General features: G+C 40.6%; 1 protein-coding gene across 1 annotated transcript; it reads right to left on the bottom strand.

Annotated features, from left to right (window-relative positions):
* Positions 1–8,506: 8,506 nt before the first annotated feature.
* LOC137941436 (extensin-2-like) lies at positions 8,507–10,306 on the bottom strand. Its single transcript, XM_068786843.1, has one exon. It carries the CDS (start codon positions 10,222–10,224, stop codon positions 8,851–8,853), a length of 1,374 nt encoding a protein of 457 aa, XP_068642944.1. The 5' UTR covers positions 10,225–10,306; the 3' UTR covers positions 8,507–8,850.
* Between the last annotated feature and the right edge of the window lie 8,149 nt (positions 10,307–18,455).

The raw sequence follows: 18,455 nt of genomic DNA, 5'->3' as shown, positions 1-18,455 counted from the left end.
CAATAATATCTGCAAACGCCATTTTTCCACGTCTGGTATTGCGTTCCCACTTCGCATAATCTCTCACTTGTTTCCCTTGGAATCAAATTGAGACCAAGATATCTGTAATCGGAATTTCTGTAGTAGGTGGAGCTGGAGTTGAGGCCCCCATCTACATTTTCAAAATGCTTCCGCGTCTGATCTGAATCGACGTGGGGCACTCGTCGGGAAGTCCAGTCATGCAAATACAAGTACTGGCGACAAAATAGGGAGTCAGTCGTCTCCCTGATTGTATTGGACATATCATCCAGCAGCTCGGATAGCGAAGGTCAATGGTGGGGGTTTCTGGCCTACGTTCTACTCCATTGCTCCCGATTTCTTCCCTCTCGTTATTATCTGCTGTCTTCTTCTGTGCCTGCATTTGTTTTTTCTCCATACAGTGTTGACTATTCATTTTTTTATAAGAGAGAAAACAGAAAACTTCAGTCGGTGCTGACTTCTCTCTTTTTATAAAATGAAAAAAGGATATCATTCGGACTCATGCATTATTGATTTGTTCTATGGAAAATAATGGGTCAATTATTTGTGAGACTTAAAAGAGTTGTATGGGCTGAAACGGAGTATACATTGAACCTTCATTTGTTTAAATGTTGTGGAGTCTAATGAACGTCTTATATTGAATCGGTACATGGATTTGGAGATTTCACTCTTGCATTGTGATTGCCCTAGTTTTTTGCTTATATTTGGCATGCCGTTATTAAGGTTTTGAATTTCGGAAAAGGATCTCTAGTTACTGCCCGAGAGAGGTTAGAGAAAAACACTTGTAAGAATGTGTAATTTCTATTATAAACTATTTCATCTTCGTAAGATTAGTACAGCGGCGGAAGTCGGGACGTCGTCTCACCTTGAAGTGAACCTGTATAAATCTTATTGTATTTTCGTACTTTTTTTTTTTTTCTGCGATTATTATTATTACTCTCTTAGAGTTTGGAATTAGAGCTTTTAATTCCTAACGTCATTTACTTTAATACACTTTGTTCTATGATTTGAAGCAGAAGTGAGAAGGTTTGAAAACGAATTCTTACAAGTCTCACGTATCTGAACTTGAGCACGATCAGGATTTTCTCGGGGTCTAGCTTGGGTGGAGTTAATGCTAATTCACCACATCGAAGAAATAGAAATGAAGTGCGATGAGAACTGAGAAGCAGTACTCCTTCGTTCAATTGTCATGCTGACACTGATATGATACTTTCTGAGGGCCTACCCTGTACAGAGTGCGATCCCTGCAGTCTATTGATCCATTAGAATTACAGAATATTCCACTGGTATATAAATGAAGTGCAGGCTGAGCAGTATCTAGTACAAAATGCGAAATGGATATTGATCTATTTTCATTGCTCTTTGAACAACTAAGACAGCTAACATTAAAAATGACAAAATTTTCTTAAGTAAAACTCGATTACAGTATCTTGGTCAAATGAATTTTTAGTTTGTAATTTTATATATGTTTTTCTATTGCCACAAAGTGAGGAATAACTTGTCTTGTTCATATATTACAAATTTTTTACTTCTAGTTACTCCAATTCGATTCCCATAGTTCAATGTACTCACTTGTGGTTCTACCCACCATGGTTTTCATACTCAATGCTTGGGGCCTCAATTTTCAAGTTGGATCGGGAACTCATGAGTCTGGTGGTCCAACTTGGCTCGAGTCCAAGGGGACTCTAGAAGGGCCTTGCTCCCCTCTAACACCTGCCCTATCTCAATTCCTAATCGACTTGGCCGATTGGCTAGTAGATCAACTTGGCAAGTCGAAAAATCATGCTTACCTACTCGATTATGCAATTGGGATATATGTAATTAAGACAACCAAGGAAAAGGGAATCAATAAAAAGGTAGGACTTGCACTTTGTTCTCTTCTTCTAGAAAATTTTAATTGAATTAAATATAAATTCGACAATAGGAGATGGTACACGAAACTTCCTCGAGAACTTTTAAGATGCATCTCAGGAAATGGTAATTGGGTTTGTTTAGCTACATACGACCCAAATGAATGTATTGGAAGAATTTCACTTTGATACAAGAATAAAAACATCTTGGATTTATTATTTAGGAAGAGACCACTTAACCTTGGTTAGGTATTATGGGATGGTTTTAAATCTAGCGTCAATAAAATATCAAACTAGCTACACCCACCTCAGCCTAAAACTTATCAACATGTAATAGTCACAAAGAAGATTCACGAGTGTTAGAATTGTTCCACATTGATACAAGACTGAAGATATCTTCCCATATGTTTAAAAACTGGATCAGGTTTGAACAGTGTGAAGTTAGAATTGCTCAAAGGAATTTCATTTGTGTAGACTTGAGCTATGCAAGGACCATTTATGCCCATTTCTTCATGTTTATGTCATCATAGATATGTTGGAATCCGTAATAGTAAATTCTAATCCAGAATTTACAACATGCTAGAATATTAGGATTGAAAACATCCCTGGATCCATTCCGTGACTTTCGTCTTCTGATGCGGAATTTATTGTGACGAACGATAAGAACGGATATTAATGTTGTGCTCTTCCTCAACTAAATCGTCTTATTCCTCAATGGGACCTTCGTCTCTCTTCCGGATGGGGAGAAAGGAAACTGTGTGTGATTTAGTATATTGGGGACCATAACCATGTTGTGTCTCTTTATATAGGGTTCCCATAATTCCCTATGGTATCTACTCAATTGGCCCATATTCATGGCCCATTCCTTAATGGGCTTAACAAAATTAGATCACTTAATTTCAGCCCGATCCATTAATAATAGAAAATATAATTGCATAATAAATATGTTACCCAAATTAGAATAGGAAATGTTAATTTCCTAACAATCTCCCACTTGGGTTACATATCATTCCTGAAATAATTATATCACAATTCTTTAGGTGCGCATCTGTATACTATTAATAATGGAACCATCGTATATATTAATAATGGAACCACCGCGACTTTCATCACATTGCATTCGTGACTAAACCACAATGATCACCATACTAATACACTCAATGACGTAGATCAAATATGGATGAGTAGCATGGAAAATACATGCAATGTGATCTCAAACATGCCTATTTCCAACTAGTCCTTCTTTAGTCTTTAGTGAGATCTTTCCATAGTTCTTAATGCAATGTGAATATTGCACATAGAAAAACACAAGCAAATTCATAAATAAAATAATAAGCAATCAATTTTATTAAAAAATCAAATAACTCAATGTCTAAAGCAAACATATAGTACAAAAATGACTCTCACTAAACCAAGGTATCCTCAGAAATAACACCCATATGAGTAGTGTCCTCATGAAAGACTTTAGGCGGTAAACCCTTGGTTAATGGGTCTGCTAGCATAGAGTATGTCCCTATATGTTCTATAGAAATCTGTTTATTCTGAACTCTCTCCTTAACAACTAGAAACTTGATGTCAATAAACTTTGACTTCGTCGAGCTCCTGTTGTTGTTGGAATAAAGTACAGTCGAGTTATTGTCACAGTAAATCTTTAATGGCCTATCAATGCTATCTACCACTTGCAGCCCAGTAACAAAGTTTTGCAACCATATTCCGTGGTTAGATGCCTCAAAACAAGCAATGAACTCCGTAGCCATGGTTGAAGAAGCTATGAGAGTCTGCTTAGTAGACTTCCATGAGATAGCTCCTTCACCCAACATAAAGATGTAGCCTGATGTGGAGCGTCTGCTATCTTGGCATCCGGCAAAGTCGGAGTCAGATAACCCAATGATATCTAAACTGTCTGATCTCCGATAAGTAAGCATGTAGTCTTTTGTTCTCCTCAAATAACGCATCACGCTTTTGGCTACCTTCCAATGTTGCATACCCAGATTACTTAAATACCTGCCCAGAATTCCTACTATAAATGCTATGTCAGGACGAGTACAAACTTGAGCGTACATTAAACTCCTTACTACTGATGCTTAGGGAATTTTCTGCATCTCTGTTCTATCAAGATCATTTTTAGGGGATTGTTTGAGACTAAACTTGTCTCCTTTAGCAACGGGTGTGTCTCCTGGTTTACTATCTTTCATATCGAATTTGCTCAATACCTTATTAATATAGCTCTTTTGTGACAACCTAAGGATACCTTGAGAACGATCTCTACGTATCTATATACTTAATACAAAAGAGGCATCACCAAGATCTTTCATCTCGAATTTCTTCATCAGAAATTTCTTGGTTTTGTGCAGTAATCCTATATCGCTACTAGAGAGTAGAATATTATCGACATATAATATCCGAAAGATATATTTACTCCGACTGAACTTATGATATACACAGTCATCAACAACATTCGCCTCAAAACCGTACGAGGTTATGACTTGATGGAACTTGTGATACCATTGACGGGAAGCCTATTTGAGATCATATATGGATTTCTTCAATTTACAGACCATAGACTTTGGATCACCAGATACAAAGTTTTCTAGTTGTACCATATAAATCGTCTCATCAATGTCTCCATTAAGAAACGCAATTTTGACATCCATCTGATGTAGCTCTAGATCTAAATGAGCCACTAGTGCCATTATTGTTCTAAAAGAGTCTTTTGAAGATACCGGAGAGAAAGTCTCTTTATAGTCTATGCCTTCCCTTTCAGTAAAGCCTTTAGCGACTAGACGGGCCTTATATCTCTCGACATTGCCCTTTGAATCCCTCATGGTTTTAAATATCCATTTACACTGGGCTTCGCACCTTTAGGCAACTCGATGAGATCCCAAACGTCATTGTCATTCATAGACTTTATCTCATCATTCATGACATCAATCCACTTTTGAGAGTTAGAACTACGCAAGTCTTGACATAAGTTAATCGGGTCATCTTCTGTCAATCCAACGCCATCCTCATGTTCTTGATGCACTCAACACAAACTTGGAAGTTTGTAGTATCTAGGGGTTCAAGAATTTCATCCGAAACAAGCCTTTGAATTCTCTGTTTAGAAATATGTCCTAAGCGTTTGTGCCATAATGTGGTGGAATTCTCACTTAATTTTTGCTTCGTACCACGTAAACTAATTTGAAATATTTCTCTATAGGAACTAACAACATCAAGCATATATAGATTATCAATTAAGGGACCAGAACTAACAAAATTTGAGTTTTGGTAGAGACTAACTTTATTATTTCCAAAAGAACAAGAAAAACTTGATTTGTCCAAAATGGAAATAGAAATTAAATTCCACCTAAAAGACGGTGCAACAAATGTCTCAAATAAATCCAAATAAAATCTAGTGGTTAATTGTAATCTGAAAGTTCCTATAGCCTCTACTGCAACTTTATTTTCGTCGCCCACAAAGATGAATTTTTTAGCATCACTTTGCAGTCGGCTCCACAGGCAACCCTGCAAAGACATACTAATGTGAGTGGTAGCACTAGAATCCACCCACCAAGTGTCTTTAGGTACAGAAGCTAAATTAACTTCAAAACAAACTAAAGTTAAAGGCATACCCTTCTTTACACGCCAAGTGGTATACTTGGGACAATCCTTTTTCATATGTCCTGACTTCTTGCAGAAGAAGCAAGTAAACTCCTCAGCCTGCTTCTTCTGTTTCTTAGTCTGAGAAGAACCTACCGCAGTATCCTTACCTCTCTTCTTCTTTTTGTATCGAGAGGTTGAGGCCAAGTGAGCACTTTCAGTCTTATCCCATTGTTGCCTCTCTTCCTCTTGCACAGTGAGATATAAGCTCATTTAGGGACCATTTGTCCTTCTGAGTGTTATAACTCACTTTGAATTGGCCAAAGTGTACAGGAAGAGAGATCATAACCAAGTGCACGAGCAAGTCCTCAGACAGCTCTAACTTAAGTGACTTGAGTTTTGATGTGAGATGAGACATTTCCATGATGTACTCTCTTATGTTCCCTTTGCCTTTATACTTTACCGAAATGAGTTTAGCCAAAAGGCTACTGCTTCTGATTTTTCATTCATGGCACAATATTGTTCAATTTCTTCTAGGAACTTTTTGGCGCTTTTGCTCTTTGTCATAGAGTTCTGAAACGCCTCTGGAATGAAGTGTTTCATGATCATCAAACACATTCGGTTAGAGCGATTTTAACCTCATTGAGGTTATTAGGAGTAGAAATGGGTGGCTCTGCCCGTAGTGCAAGATCTAAATCCATACAACCGATGACAATTTCCACGGTATCTTTCCAGGCCTTAAAATTCGTCCGGCTTAACATTGGAATGCTGCTTATTTGAGCAGTAACATTTGTAGCAGTATCAACAAAAACTGTATAAATAACAAAATAAACAAGCATATCCACATTAACTAGCATGTCATATAAAGAAAAATAAGACAAGTAAAAAATAAAATCCAAATTGGGGACCCATCTCAAGATACCTAGTACAACATTAATTCCTAGTCTTTGGACAGAAAAATTAATTGTAAGTGGTACTCTTAGTGCAATGATCAAATACTGACAATCGGTTCTGTCAAACAATAGCCTTTCTTTGGACCGACTATTGTTCACATGAAAAGTCTTTATAATTGCCACGCATTGATCATCATAGGTATGTTGTTTATTTGGCCAAATTGTGTCTTCCTTTGGGACGAGCACAATTTGCATAAATAAATCCGTACAAAATCTATGTATTTCTAGTCAAATTATTCTACACTACAGAGGTTACTTTGGCAACATGTAGCTTCAAACAATTTGATTGAAAATACTAGACCAACTGAACAAAATAATTTATTTTTTTTATTCAGTTGCCCAACACTTTGGCACCGCCCCATGGGCGTCGCGGCGTTGGTCTTTATTCCCTTGGAGCTGCAATGAATGTTCTATAATGTAATATATATATATATATATATATATAAATAAAAAATTTAGTCATATGTAACAAAACAATATGAGCAGCCTTATTGAGCATATACACCAAACAAAAAGTTTTAGCTCGGTCGAGCAAGCTCAGCCCGAGTTGACCCGATCTGCAGCAATCGGTTCAAGTCAATCTCGGTAGGTAAAGCTACAAACCAAAGGTTTTTTTTCTGCAATTTGTCCAACAGACAATGCAGCTCACGCAAGGGTTGTTGCGTTTGCCCAACAGACATGGCAGCATGTCCGTTGTTGTGAAGGAGCACGGCAGTTACCCAACAGACAAAGCAGCGCACCCACTACAGTGACCGTGCACGATATTTACCCAATGGTCATTGCAAAGCACTCGTTGCCGTGAACGGGCACGGAAGCGCGGCTGATGGGCTCTGCAGCGCACCGAGTCCCAGCGCCTACGGGCAAGGCAGCGCTCCCGATGGGCACTGATGTTGCCCAACAACACGGTAGCGCTTCCGACGGGGGCTGTTGTCGCCCAATCTTCCTCCGTCAGCCGATCTGTCGTCGCTCGTTCCCTTCTGACGACAGAAGCGATGACGACAGCGGAAAAAATGATACCCTCTCCAGACAGGGGCTGCAGCGTGCCCAGGCGTCCTCCGTCGCCTCCCCCTTTCCCGTCGAACGTCGTTGCAGCGTCGGCTTAATCCGTCGCCCCCTCTTCCACGCGTAGAGAGAAGGGGGGGTGGGGGCATCGATGCAGCGGATTTCGTCGCCGCTCCCATTTATCCCGCGGGACGTCGCTGCAGCATCCGACGATGCGGCTACTGTAGCGTGTCACTTTTTTTTTTTTTTTGCTTCCTTCCTTCACGCACTGCGTACTGGAGTTCAACTTCTCCTTCAACCTCCAGCCACGCGCAATCCTCCACTGTCGACGGAGACGAATTCCGTGTAGAAATTAAAATTTCTGCACTCCACGGAATTAATTTAGAAATCCTAATAATCTAATATGTACCGCTCTGATACCACTTGTTGGAATCCATAATAGTAAATTCTAATCCAGAATTTACAACATGCTAGAATATTAGGATTGAAAACATACCTGGATCTATTCCGTGACTTTCGTCTTCTAATGCGGAATTTACTGTGATGAACGATAATAACGGATATTGATGTTTTGGTCTTCCTCAACTAAATCGCGTTATTCCTCAATGGAACCTCCGTCTCTCTTCCGAATGGGGAGAAAGGAAATTGTGTGTGATTTAGTATATTGGGGACCATAACCATGTTGTGTCTATTTATATAGGGTTCCCATAATTCCCTATGGTATCTATTCAATTGGCCCATTCCTTAATGGGCTTAACAAAATTAGATCACTTAATTTCAGCCCATTCCATTAATAATAGAAAATATAATTGCATAATAAATATGTTACCCAAATTATAATAGGAAATGTTAATTTCCTAACATGATAATGACAAAAAACCTGATTATAGTATTTGTGCCTATACTAGAAATACAAACTATAAGATAACCTATCCTGTGCTTATGCTACACTTTTCTGACTGCCGATTACTTGGATTCAATTCCCAGAGTTTTTGTACACGCTTATGCTTCTACCCATACGATTCAAAACAGAACATTTAGCTATCCAATTACGAACAACGAAAACGAAACATGAAAAAATGTAGGAGTTGCACTCTATTCTCGTTATCAAGAAATATCAAATTAATCAAATATAACTTCAGCAACAAGAAAGAAACGATAGCCAGTAGTACAATGTGCATCCTTGTCTCTGTTTATTCTCAGAAATATACGATACGAAAATAAAATAAGAACAACAACATGCACGGTTGAGCTTCTTAGCATTCTGTAATTTCAGAACCTCTTTCCACGTAACAAGAATCAAACTAATTAATCGTGCCACTTGTAGTCCTTTGGTGGAGCGGGTGAGTAGTAATAATCGTAAGGATGTGGCGGGGATAGTGTGAGGGTGGTGGTTTGTAGTAGTAAGGAGGAGGTGAGGATGGAGATGGTGATGGTGGTGATTTGTACTAGTAGTGAGGAGGTGGAGGAGAAGGAGATGGTGGTGGTGGTGACTTGTACATGTAAGGAGGGGGTGGTGATGGTGAAGGAAGTGGAGGAGATTTATAGTAGTACGGAGGTGGAGGTGAAGGAGATGGTGGGGGTGGTGATTGGTAAACATATGGAGGAGGAGGTGAGGGTGATGGTGGAGGTGGTGACTGATAAATGTAAGGTGGTGGTGGTGATGGCGAGGGAGGTGGAGGAGATTTATAGTAGTATGGAGGAGGAGGTGATGGAGATGGAGGAGGTGGTGACTTGTAGACATATGGAGGAGGAGGAGGCGATGGTGAGGGTGGGGGTGGTGATTTGTAAACATATGGAGGAGGAGGAGGAGGAGGAGAAGGTGAAGGTGGGGGTGGCGACTGGTAAACATATGGAGGCGGAGGTGATGGTGAGGGAGGTGGAGGAGATTTATAGTAGTATGGAGGAGGAGGTGATGGAGACGGAGGAGGTGGTGACTTGTAGACATATGGTGGAGGAGGCGACGGTGAAGGTGGGGGTGGTGATTCATAAACATATGGAGGAGGAGGAGAAGGTGAGGGTGGGGGTGGCGACTTGTAAGCATATGGAGGCGGTGGTGATGGTGAGGGAGGTGGAGGAGATTTATAGTAGTATGGAGGAGGAGGTGATGGAGATGGAGGAGGTGGTGACTTGTAGACATAAGGAGGAGGAGGCGACGGTGAGGGTGGGGGTGGTGATTGGTAAACATATGGAGGAGGAGGAGAAGGTGAGGGTGGGGGTGGCGACTTGTAAACATATGGAGGTGGTGGTGATGGTGAGGGAGGTGGAGGAGATTTATAGTAGTATGGAGGAGGAGGTGATGGAGATGGAGGAGGTGGTGACTTGTAGACATATGGAGGAGGAGGCGACGGTGAGGGTGGGGGTGGTGATTGGTAAACATATGGAGGAGGAGGAGAAAGTGAGGGTGGGGGTGGTGACTTGTAAACATATGGAGGTGGTGGTGATGGTGAGGGAGGTGGAGGAGATTTATAGTAGTATGGAGGAGGAGGAGACGGAGATGGAGGAGGTGGTGACTTGTAGACATAAGGAGGAGGTGGTGACTTGTAGACATAAGGAGGAGGAGGCGACGGTGAGGGTGGGGGTGGTGATTGGTAAACATATGGAGGAGGAGAAGGTGAGGGTGGGGGTGGCGACTTGTAAACATATGGAAGCGGTGGTGATGGAGATGGTGGGGGTGGTGACTTGTAAACATAGGGAGGTGGTGGTGGTGGAGAACTGTAGTAGTAAGTATCATGGTCTGCTGCCACTCTGGTAGCAACCAAGCACACGGCCACCGCAAAGACCAGGCTGGGCCATTGCAGCCCCATCTCCGGCTTCCCCATTCCTGCCTTGGATGCCAAGCTGCCGACCCAAGTGAAGCTACTTCAAGCTCTGCTACTACAAGCTGTTGATTTCAGGATGGAAAACCTCAAGGTCTCTTAATCCATGATTTGGAAAGAAGAGAGGCCTTTATATAGCAAGCTGACAGATCCTTCCACCGGGAAACTTTCAATAAAATACAGTAAATTAGCTGGAAGTAGACGTATTCAAATCCTACATCTGCAGTTCCTCCTCGCCTTTCTGATACCCAGTCGTTAACATTTCTTTGTCTCGCTTTGTTTGATTAAATCCAAGCAGGAATATGTCGACGGTGGAGAAATGCAAATCATGAAGAAAATGGAACATAGGGTTGGTGAAGTAAGTCGCTGCTTTCGCTATTTTTTTCCCCAACGTGAACGCGTCTCCTCCGAGAGGAAAACGGGCATTTGGCAGCGGTCGGAAGCTTCCCCAGTTGAATATACTATCGAAGCATGATGGAAACAAGGAGGTTGTGAAATCAAGATTATGAAAATGTTCTAAAATTTTACAAATCCTGCCAGAGTTTATTCAAATTATTATATACGCGGAGTTTTGACTTTGAAGAGGTAAGAATAACGATTTAATTTGCTGCAGCGAGGCTGGTGCTCACCCATCTTGTCACGAAAGAATGTTGGTGAAGGGTCGAAGCCTGCAAGCTGCACTAAGATAATGCAACAGGTAACACCTCAAAATAACTAAAGCGACTTCCCGTTTGTTTCTTGAAGGGAACAACAAAGACTCTGATTATTTAAAAACCCTCGGAGGAAATTCTCATTCTACCAAATCTGAACATCTGGCTTTAGTGGTTTCATTCTACTGCAAATAATACTGGACAGTATTTAAAGAATATGAAACAAAGTAACAATTTTGAATAACTCCTACCTGAAGCGCGTTTCAGTATAGAACTGAGTCATGGCTTTCTATCCGCGTCTGGTTCCGTCTCATGCTGAAACGCAACTTAAGAAAATCTCAGAACTTCGAAAGCTTCAATGGGTACTTGTCATTATTTGATTCTAATTAAGGATATGGGAGCATTAACTGGATCACAGCAAGAAGACCTGAACATGATTAGAAAGACACAGAGACCTCCTTAAGACAGATTATTACTGTTAATGATCTTTCATTTGGAGAGGTCCAAGACGTTTTTCTTATAGTTTCTGACTCTTACAACCCAAAACCAACTAATTTATTGTTTGTCATTCTCATCTGAAAGCTACATTTTAGAGTATTTGTATGACTTTTTCCCATGCAAGGACTAATGAATCTCATGAATTATGATTTGTTTGGCTGAATTGAATAAAACTAAATCAGATCATCAAAAATTGGCACTCTACAATTTTTTAAAATTTTTTACACCATCGTTTAGCAAATCATTTGATAATTTTAGTACCACTTTCGTTTTTCAATGGTGCAGTTGCATATTTTCTTTCACGTAATCGATAGACTAATCCTCATTAAGACAATGGTGGGACGTGTCTTAATTTCTTCCCTGTCTTTTCAGAAAGAAGACATCTTTGTTCATGAAAATCTCAATAGATATTGCTGATCTTTCATTCAAATTTCAACAGCTCACAATATTAAAAGAAGGTTTATTTCGGGTCTAACTTCAAGCTTTCGAAAAGAAATACAAAAGAGACATCTTACCTACAGGGATAAACTAAGATATGAAGTTGGAAAAGTAGGACTTTCGAGGAGCTGGATCTGATCAGATAAACCAGTTTCTCAAATTTTGGTTTGTATATCTTTAGTCATTAAGTTTAAGTCTAAATGCTTTATTAATAGACTTGGATCTAATTCAGATTTTTTACAATCTTGAAATTTTCCAGTGACATAGACATATCTATTTTTTAAACATGTTTAATATGTCTATGCAAGCGAATCCTTTATAGATGTTCAAGTGGAAACCAGCTAATTGGTTCAGTTCTACTTGGCTCGTGTAGTGATTCTATCTTTGATGGCGGAAAATAATGGAGAAAGAGTTGTACTCACCTAAAATGGGTTAATCCAAAATGAATTACTCAGTTCATTTGATTAGGCCCTTAGTCCAAGATGATCTCCTCCCCTCCCCCCAGGAAAGAAAAATTTCTTCCCGAAATTTTTTTCTCCCATTCGGCCTTCCTCCCCAGAATTTTTTTTCCTTTAATCTTCTCCCTCTCGGCCTCCCTCTCTTCCCCTTCTCGACCTCTGTCGCAGAGCACGGGAGACCGAGCCTCTCGACCCCCTGGTCCCTCGGCCTCCCTCTCTTCTCCTTCTCGGCGTACTGTTGGAGCGTCGCCGTAGTCTACCGCCATTATCGGCACTGAGGAAGACAACGCGCACGGTGAGGAAGACGAAGTGGTTTAATAATCCATATTTTTTATTTATAAAATAATTGTTTTTATTTATTCGATATATTCATTTTATAATTATTGTATTAAATTAGTGATTTAATAGTCATAATTAAAATATTATTAAAATAAATATTTGATAAATTTTTTTGGTTTAATTATCCCATTGCTATAATTAATTAAACCAACGGTTTTAAATTTTGTGACAATATATTATTAATTAATAATACGTAAAAATAAATATTATGTTATTGATCAAATAATATATTTATTTATTTATTATATTATTTTTTTATTACTGTATTAAATTAGTGGTTTTTAATGTTAGAATATATCTTATGTTATTAAAAAAATAATTTATTTCTTTATTATATTCGCTTATGTTATTTTTTACTTTTATTTGTTGATTTCAGGACTCTATGAATTTAGCTCATAGAGAAAAAGGGAAAGAAAACCATTAGGAAAAAACTGGAGGAAGAAGGGTTATGGAATTGATTATTCCTTACCCTCCCCCTGAAGCTCTATTTATAGATTTATGAAACTACAATATTATAATAATACCCCTAAACTTAGGATTTAGGGTTTAGGGTTTTAACCGTAGAACTTTAACATAATTACATCAATGTCATCTCTATGAGATGACACTTTATTTACCAACCTGCCATCAATGTATCTGGGCTTATGGGCCTTCTCCTTGATTTGTGGGCCTTGACCCAATCTTCTATATGTCTTGGTTGCATGGGTCTACCTTGGTCTTATAGGTTTGGGCCCAACTTCTAATACACTTGGATATGTAAATGTTCCTTGGTCGTGTGGGCTTGGGACCTGTCTTCCAACACTCCCCCTCAAGCTGGGGATGAGAGAATAGCATGAACTCCTAACTTGCTGCAAATGATATATAAAATCTTTTTTATATAATAGGCCTTCATCTTCCAAAACTCCCCCTCAAGCTGGGGGTGAGAGAATAGCATGAACTCCCAACTTGCTGCAAATGATGTATAAATTTTTTTTTATATAATATGCCTTCATCTTCCAACACTCCCCCTCACGCTGGTGTTCTCGTTCATAAAGCCCAGTTGGTATAATATTAGTGAGAGTAAATCACTCCTAGTCGCTAAGACATTGCTCTGAAGTGTCTACCTCCACCACCATGTCCCTCCACAAGACAATAACTCTCAAATGGTAGAGTAATATATGATATTAATGGGGGGAAGTAACATAAATATAACAATAAGTTCCTCCGTCATGGACTTCCAACCACAAAAATTTTGATATTTTTTACAAGGATGAAGTTCCTCCACCATGGACCCAACCACAAAAATTTGATATTTTTTACAGAAATGAAGTTCCTTCGTCATGGACTCCTAACCACAAATAAATTTGATATTTTTTACGGAGATGAAGTTCCTCCGTCATGGATTCCAACCACAAATAAATTTGATATTTTTTACGTGGACAAAGTTCCACCGTCATGGACTCCCAACCACAAATAAATTTGATATTTTTTATGGGGATGAAGTTTCGCCGTCATGTACCAACAAAAATTGATATTTTTTACGGGGTTGACAATAAATAATGGTATGAGGCTACCTTTTCTTTAATAATAATGTCTCAATAAAAGAGACAATAGCAGCAACTGAAATGGGCTTGGCTTGGCCCATTTAACTAGACCCAAAATAAACCTTGTAAAATAACCCATGAAATAATCCAATACACATATTTATACCAAATAATATGCTGACTAAGGAATAATGTGTCAATTCTTAAAAAATAATAATCCTGCGAGAGAAAATTTTTTACCGAGTGGCGCTAAAATCTTGGGCACATATACCGAGGCAAAAAATAAGTGGCCCGAGTCAGGTTGACCCAGACCCGAGTTGACCCGGTCTTGTTAGTGCAAAAACAGTACCTCGGGTCAGCTGGGAACTCGGTCTGGCTCGTTTCTTGGCTCGCTGGCTTGACTTGGGCGAGTTCGGGTTGGCAAAACAAGAGCAGGCCCGGCAGATTAATTGAGCTACAATAAACATGAAACATAAATTTTGCTACAGTACGTCTTCTTCCCTGGTTATTCGGCAACAGCAACTTTATAGAGCAGAGATAAATCCCGGAGAAGCAACTAACAAAAGAAACAGCAGAGTCATCTTCCCCGCTTCCAAAATTGCAGCAGACTAAATTTTCGAGAACTTTCTGAATGAAAACTCAATCCAGCAAAGTTTCCGAAATAAAATTTCTAACAGCTGGTTTCCGATTCTTACTACATTCCAGCATATGACTTTCCAAGATGAACTACACAGCTAGATTGATGCAGGCGAGAATATCTGATACGGGTATATATTCAGATCCTTAATCAGATCCTATGTAACTAGTCGGATCCTTAATCTGATTGATGTAAATAGTCGGATCTTTATTCGAAGTCGCTCCCATAGTCGGATCCTTAAACGGATCTTATGTATTGAACCTGGGTTGGACCATAATTCTTAGGGTTCTGGTTTGGGTTATTCCGAGCTACAGTCCAGGCTTGTCGAGGGCGTTGAATTTGTTTTAAAGGTTGTTTAGAGGTTTCTCTGGAGGTAGTTGAATGATATTTTGAATCGAGTTAGAGAATTTCTCTACGATTTCAGGGTGGATTTCGTGTGTTCCTCCGTGATTCTCAATTTGATCCGCCTACAGGATAATCGCTATTCTGTCCGGCGTCGATTGGTATCAGAGCATCAGGCTCCGGAAGAAACTGATCTAGCCAAAGACGTTGCAGCAAGCAGAAGGGTCAACGAAGACGACGCCGTCGCCATTGCTGTCACCGTACGGCGCCATTGCCGTCACCGTTGAGCTACCGCTCAACATTGCTGCCGAAAAAACTCGGGATTCGACCGAACAGAGCTTAGGACTTGACCGAGCAGTTACAGAAAATAGAGCAGAGGCTCAGGAGTTGCCGGAAGATAGGGAATCTGCAAGGAAAGGGTTCGGCATCAACATCGTCACCTCCGGAACTATCGTACGACGTTGCCGTTGCCGTCGTCGTGGCCGGAACAGCCGTCGATAGAGTTGGCCGAATGGAACAAGTTCGGGATTGACGGAAAATAGGGCACCAAAAAAGGGTTTTGTGGTGCCGAGAAAGGGGGTTTCGAGACAAGAGAACCTCATTGCCGAAGCGAGCTAGCGCCACTGGAGGCGACGAGCTGCTAGAGACGACGGTCAGAGAGGGCCACCGGAGGAGTCTCGATTTCGGAAAATCAGGTTTTGCGCTTCGAAATCCCAATTTCTGGAGTTTCGTCAGACTCGAGGTATTTTCGATTTGGGGGAAACCCTAAGTTATCTTATTTTTTTATTATTTTTTTATTAAAAAAAAAGTGGACAAATATTGTCTTCCATGGCTGGTGGTCGTGGTCGCAACCATAATATTCAAGTCATGATAATTGAAGATTTACAGAGGCAAGTTGCCAAGTTAGTGAAAATTGCAGATTTGCAGAGGCAAGTCGCAGAGTTAACCCAGCATCTCACGATGCAGGATTTCGGGTCTCGTGAGATGGAAGCTCACCATTACGATCCCAGGTTCGACAACCAGAGTTTAGGATACATGGAGCACCGCGGTCAGGGAGATCAACCTTTAGACCTCGGTTTCAGAGTAATGCTACCCGAGTTTTCTGGTATGTTACAAGTTGAACGATTCATCGCCCGGTTACCTGACAATAAGGCATTTGGTGACCCTATGTATGATGATGATGTTGAGGAACCTGTGTTTGATGTTGATGATGTAGAGGAAGACGTAGTCCATGCGATTGAAGAGCTTGGTGCCCCTAAATATGATTATGCAGCTGTTGAGGAAGACATGGTCGATGCCATTGCGGGGCTTGGTGAACCTGTGTATGATGTTACTGATGATGGTGATGTGTTGTGTGGTGATGGCCATGCGCCTTTGATTGTTCGTCAGAGTCTGGTGCCTCCCCAGGGGGCTTCAGGGGCTGATTGGCTGAAGGCCAATCTTTTCCACTCGACCTGCCCCGTTGTTGATCCAGTCTACAGTATGACCATTGACAGTAGTATTTGTGCAATTGTTATGTCTGACGTGACTGTCCGATCTCGTCAGGCAAGACCCTCTAATCCTCCGCTCGCCATGTTTTTAGTAGAGGTTGAGCCTGGAGACGTTGCGGAGGATCCTCCTCCTGGCCTGCCGCCTGAGCAGGAGAAGCTGGCCATTCCTGCGCGTCATTTGCAGACTTCAGATGTTTTTCATGTCTCACCCTTGTGTCCTTCATTTTTGGGTTCCGTTGAAGCTATTATGAACTCGAGGGTGAGTTCTTTCCAACCCGAGGAGACTGATGCAGGCGAGAATATCTGATACGGGTATATATTCGGATCTTTAATCGGATCTTTAGTCGGAGTCGGACCCTTAGTCGGATCATTATTTGGATCTTTTGTATTGAACCCGGGTTTGACCATAATTCTTACGGTTCGGGTTTGTGTTATTTCGTGCTGCAGCCCGGGCTTGACGGGGGCGTTGAATTTGTTTAAAAGGTTGTTTAGAGGTTTCTATGGAGGTAGTTGAATGATATTTTGAATCGAGTTAGAGAATTTCTCTACTATTTCAGGACGGATTTCGTGTATTTCTCCCGTGATTCTCAATTTGATCCGCCTACAGGATAATCGCTATTATATCCGGCGTCATAGATCCTGAAACTTTCCTCTAGTTTCCAGAATATCTAACGGAGTAGAGACTTATTTGTTGTCCAGAAGCAGCAACACATCAGCGATGAAGACGAGAAATCAGCAGCATGAGATTAATCAGCAACCGAAGATAAATTTCCAGCGAAGAGATAGCCAGAGGTTTTTCGAAAAAGGAAATAGCAGCAGAACTCAGAGATTAAGATCAAGTAATGTTCCAGAAATAAACCCGATGCCATTCCATATTGGAATTGGAACTTGCAGTAATTAATATCGATATTATTTCATAAGATACAGCCACCTAGTAAAGGAGACAAGCAGAGAATTTTCTGAATCCAGAAGGGACTGAATACCGAGAAACAGCGAAGCAATATCTTGAGCACTTCCAGAAATAAACTAGCACCAAGGAAGATAAAACCTCCAGAAAGAACGTCTCGGTGGCTGACTTGGATCAACAACAATAGAGATACCATAAGCCACAATAGAAGCAACGTGCTGAATCCAGCAAAGGATTGGTGATTAATCTTCAGATTCCAAAAAAAGGGGGACAAGACCGGAGTACTCCTGGGATGGCAAATTCAGTGGACGGCAATGCAGGGGAAGACTCTTCTGTGTTTTATAGTGGCACAAAAAGCACATGCTTCTTCGAGAGATTGTGATGGACTCCCATCTGGCCAGCCATCTTTGTTGCTTCAAGAATGGCTTGGTTTGCAGGGAGATGCAACTTAGCAAAATCGCAAAGGCGAGCTCTCATTGCTTTCAAACAAGCAGAGAGAGAGGGGCCCAGTGTCGGAGCAGGAATTCCGGAGATCAAATAGCAAGAACTCGATCGACTATGTGAATATGGCCAGCCTTCTCTTTAGTTTTTCGCCTACCACAACTCATCAGAATGACCCAGCAATGACCACCATCCACCGTAAAGCATTGGGTTATCAGTTGTAATGTTCTCTGGAATGAGCTTCACCCACAAGCAGACGATGCATCCACGATGACTCAGGGTTTTCTGAACGGGTGGCAATTACGGAAGTATAGGAGAAAAAAAACAGTGTGTAATGCTAGTAGCAGGAAAAACGGAGTAACAAAATAAAAAAAACCATGTTATAGCAACTATGAAAAAAAACAAATTAACAATATGAAAAAAGAAAATAATGGGTTTCTGAAATACCGAAAACCATACTACGAGTCCTGAAAATCAAAGTTCTGATACCATGTTGATTTTCAGGACTCCC

This window comes from Aristolochia californica, unplaced genomic scaffold (assembly GCF_029961685.1).
Source record: "Aristolochia californica isolate CCGP_79_NKW_82.1479 unplaced genomic scaffold, dmAriCali1.0.hap1 SCAF_9, whole genome shotgun sequence".
Lineage (NCBI taxonomy): Eukaryota > Viridiplantae > Streptophyta > Magnoliopsida > Piperales > Aristolochiaceae > Aristolochia > Aristolochia californica.
The sequence above is the reverse complement of the archived record's forward strand: the minus strand, read 5'-3'. Positions and strand labels throughout refer to the sequence as shown.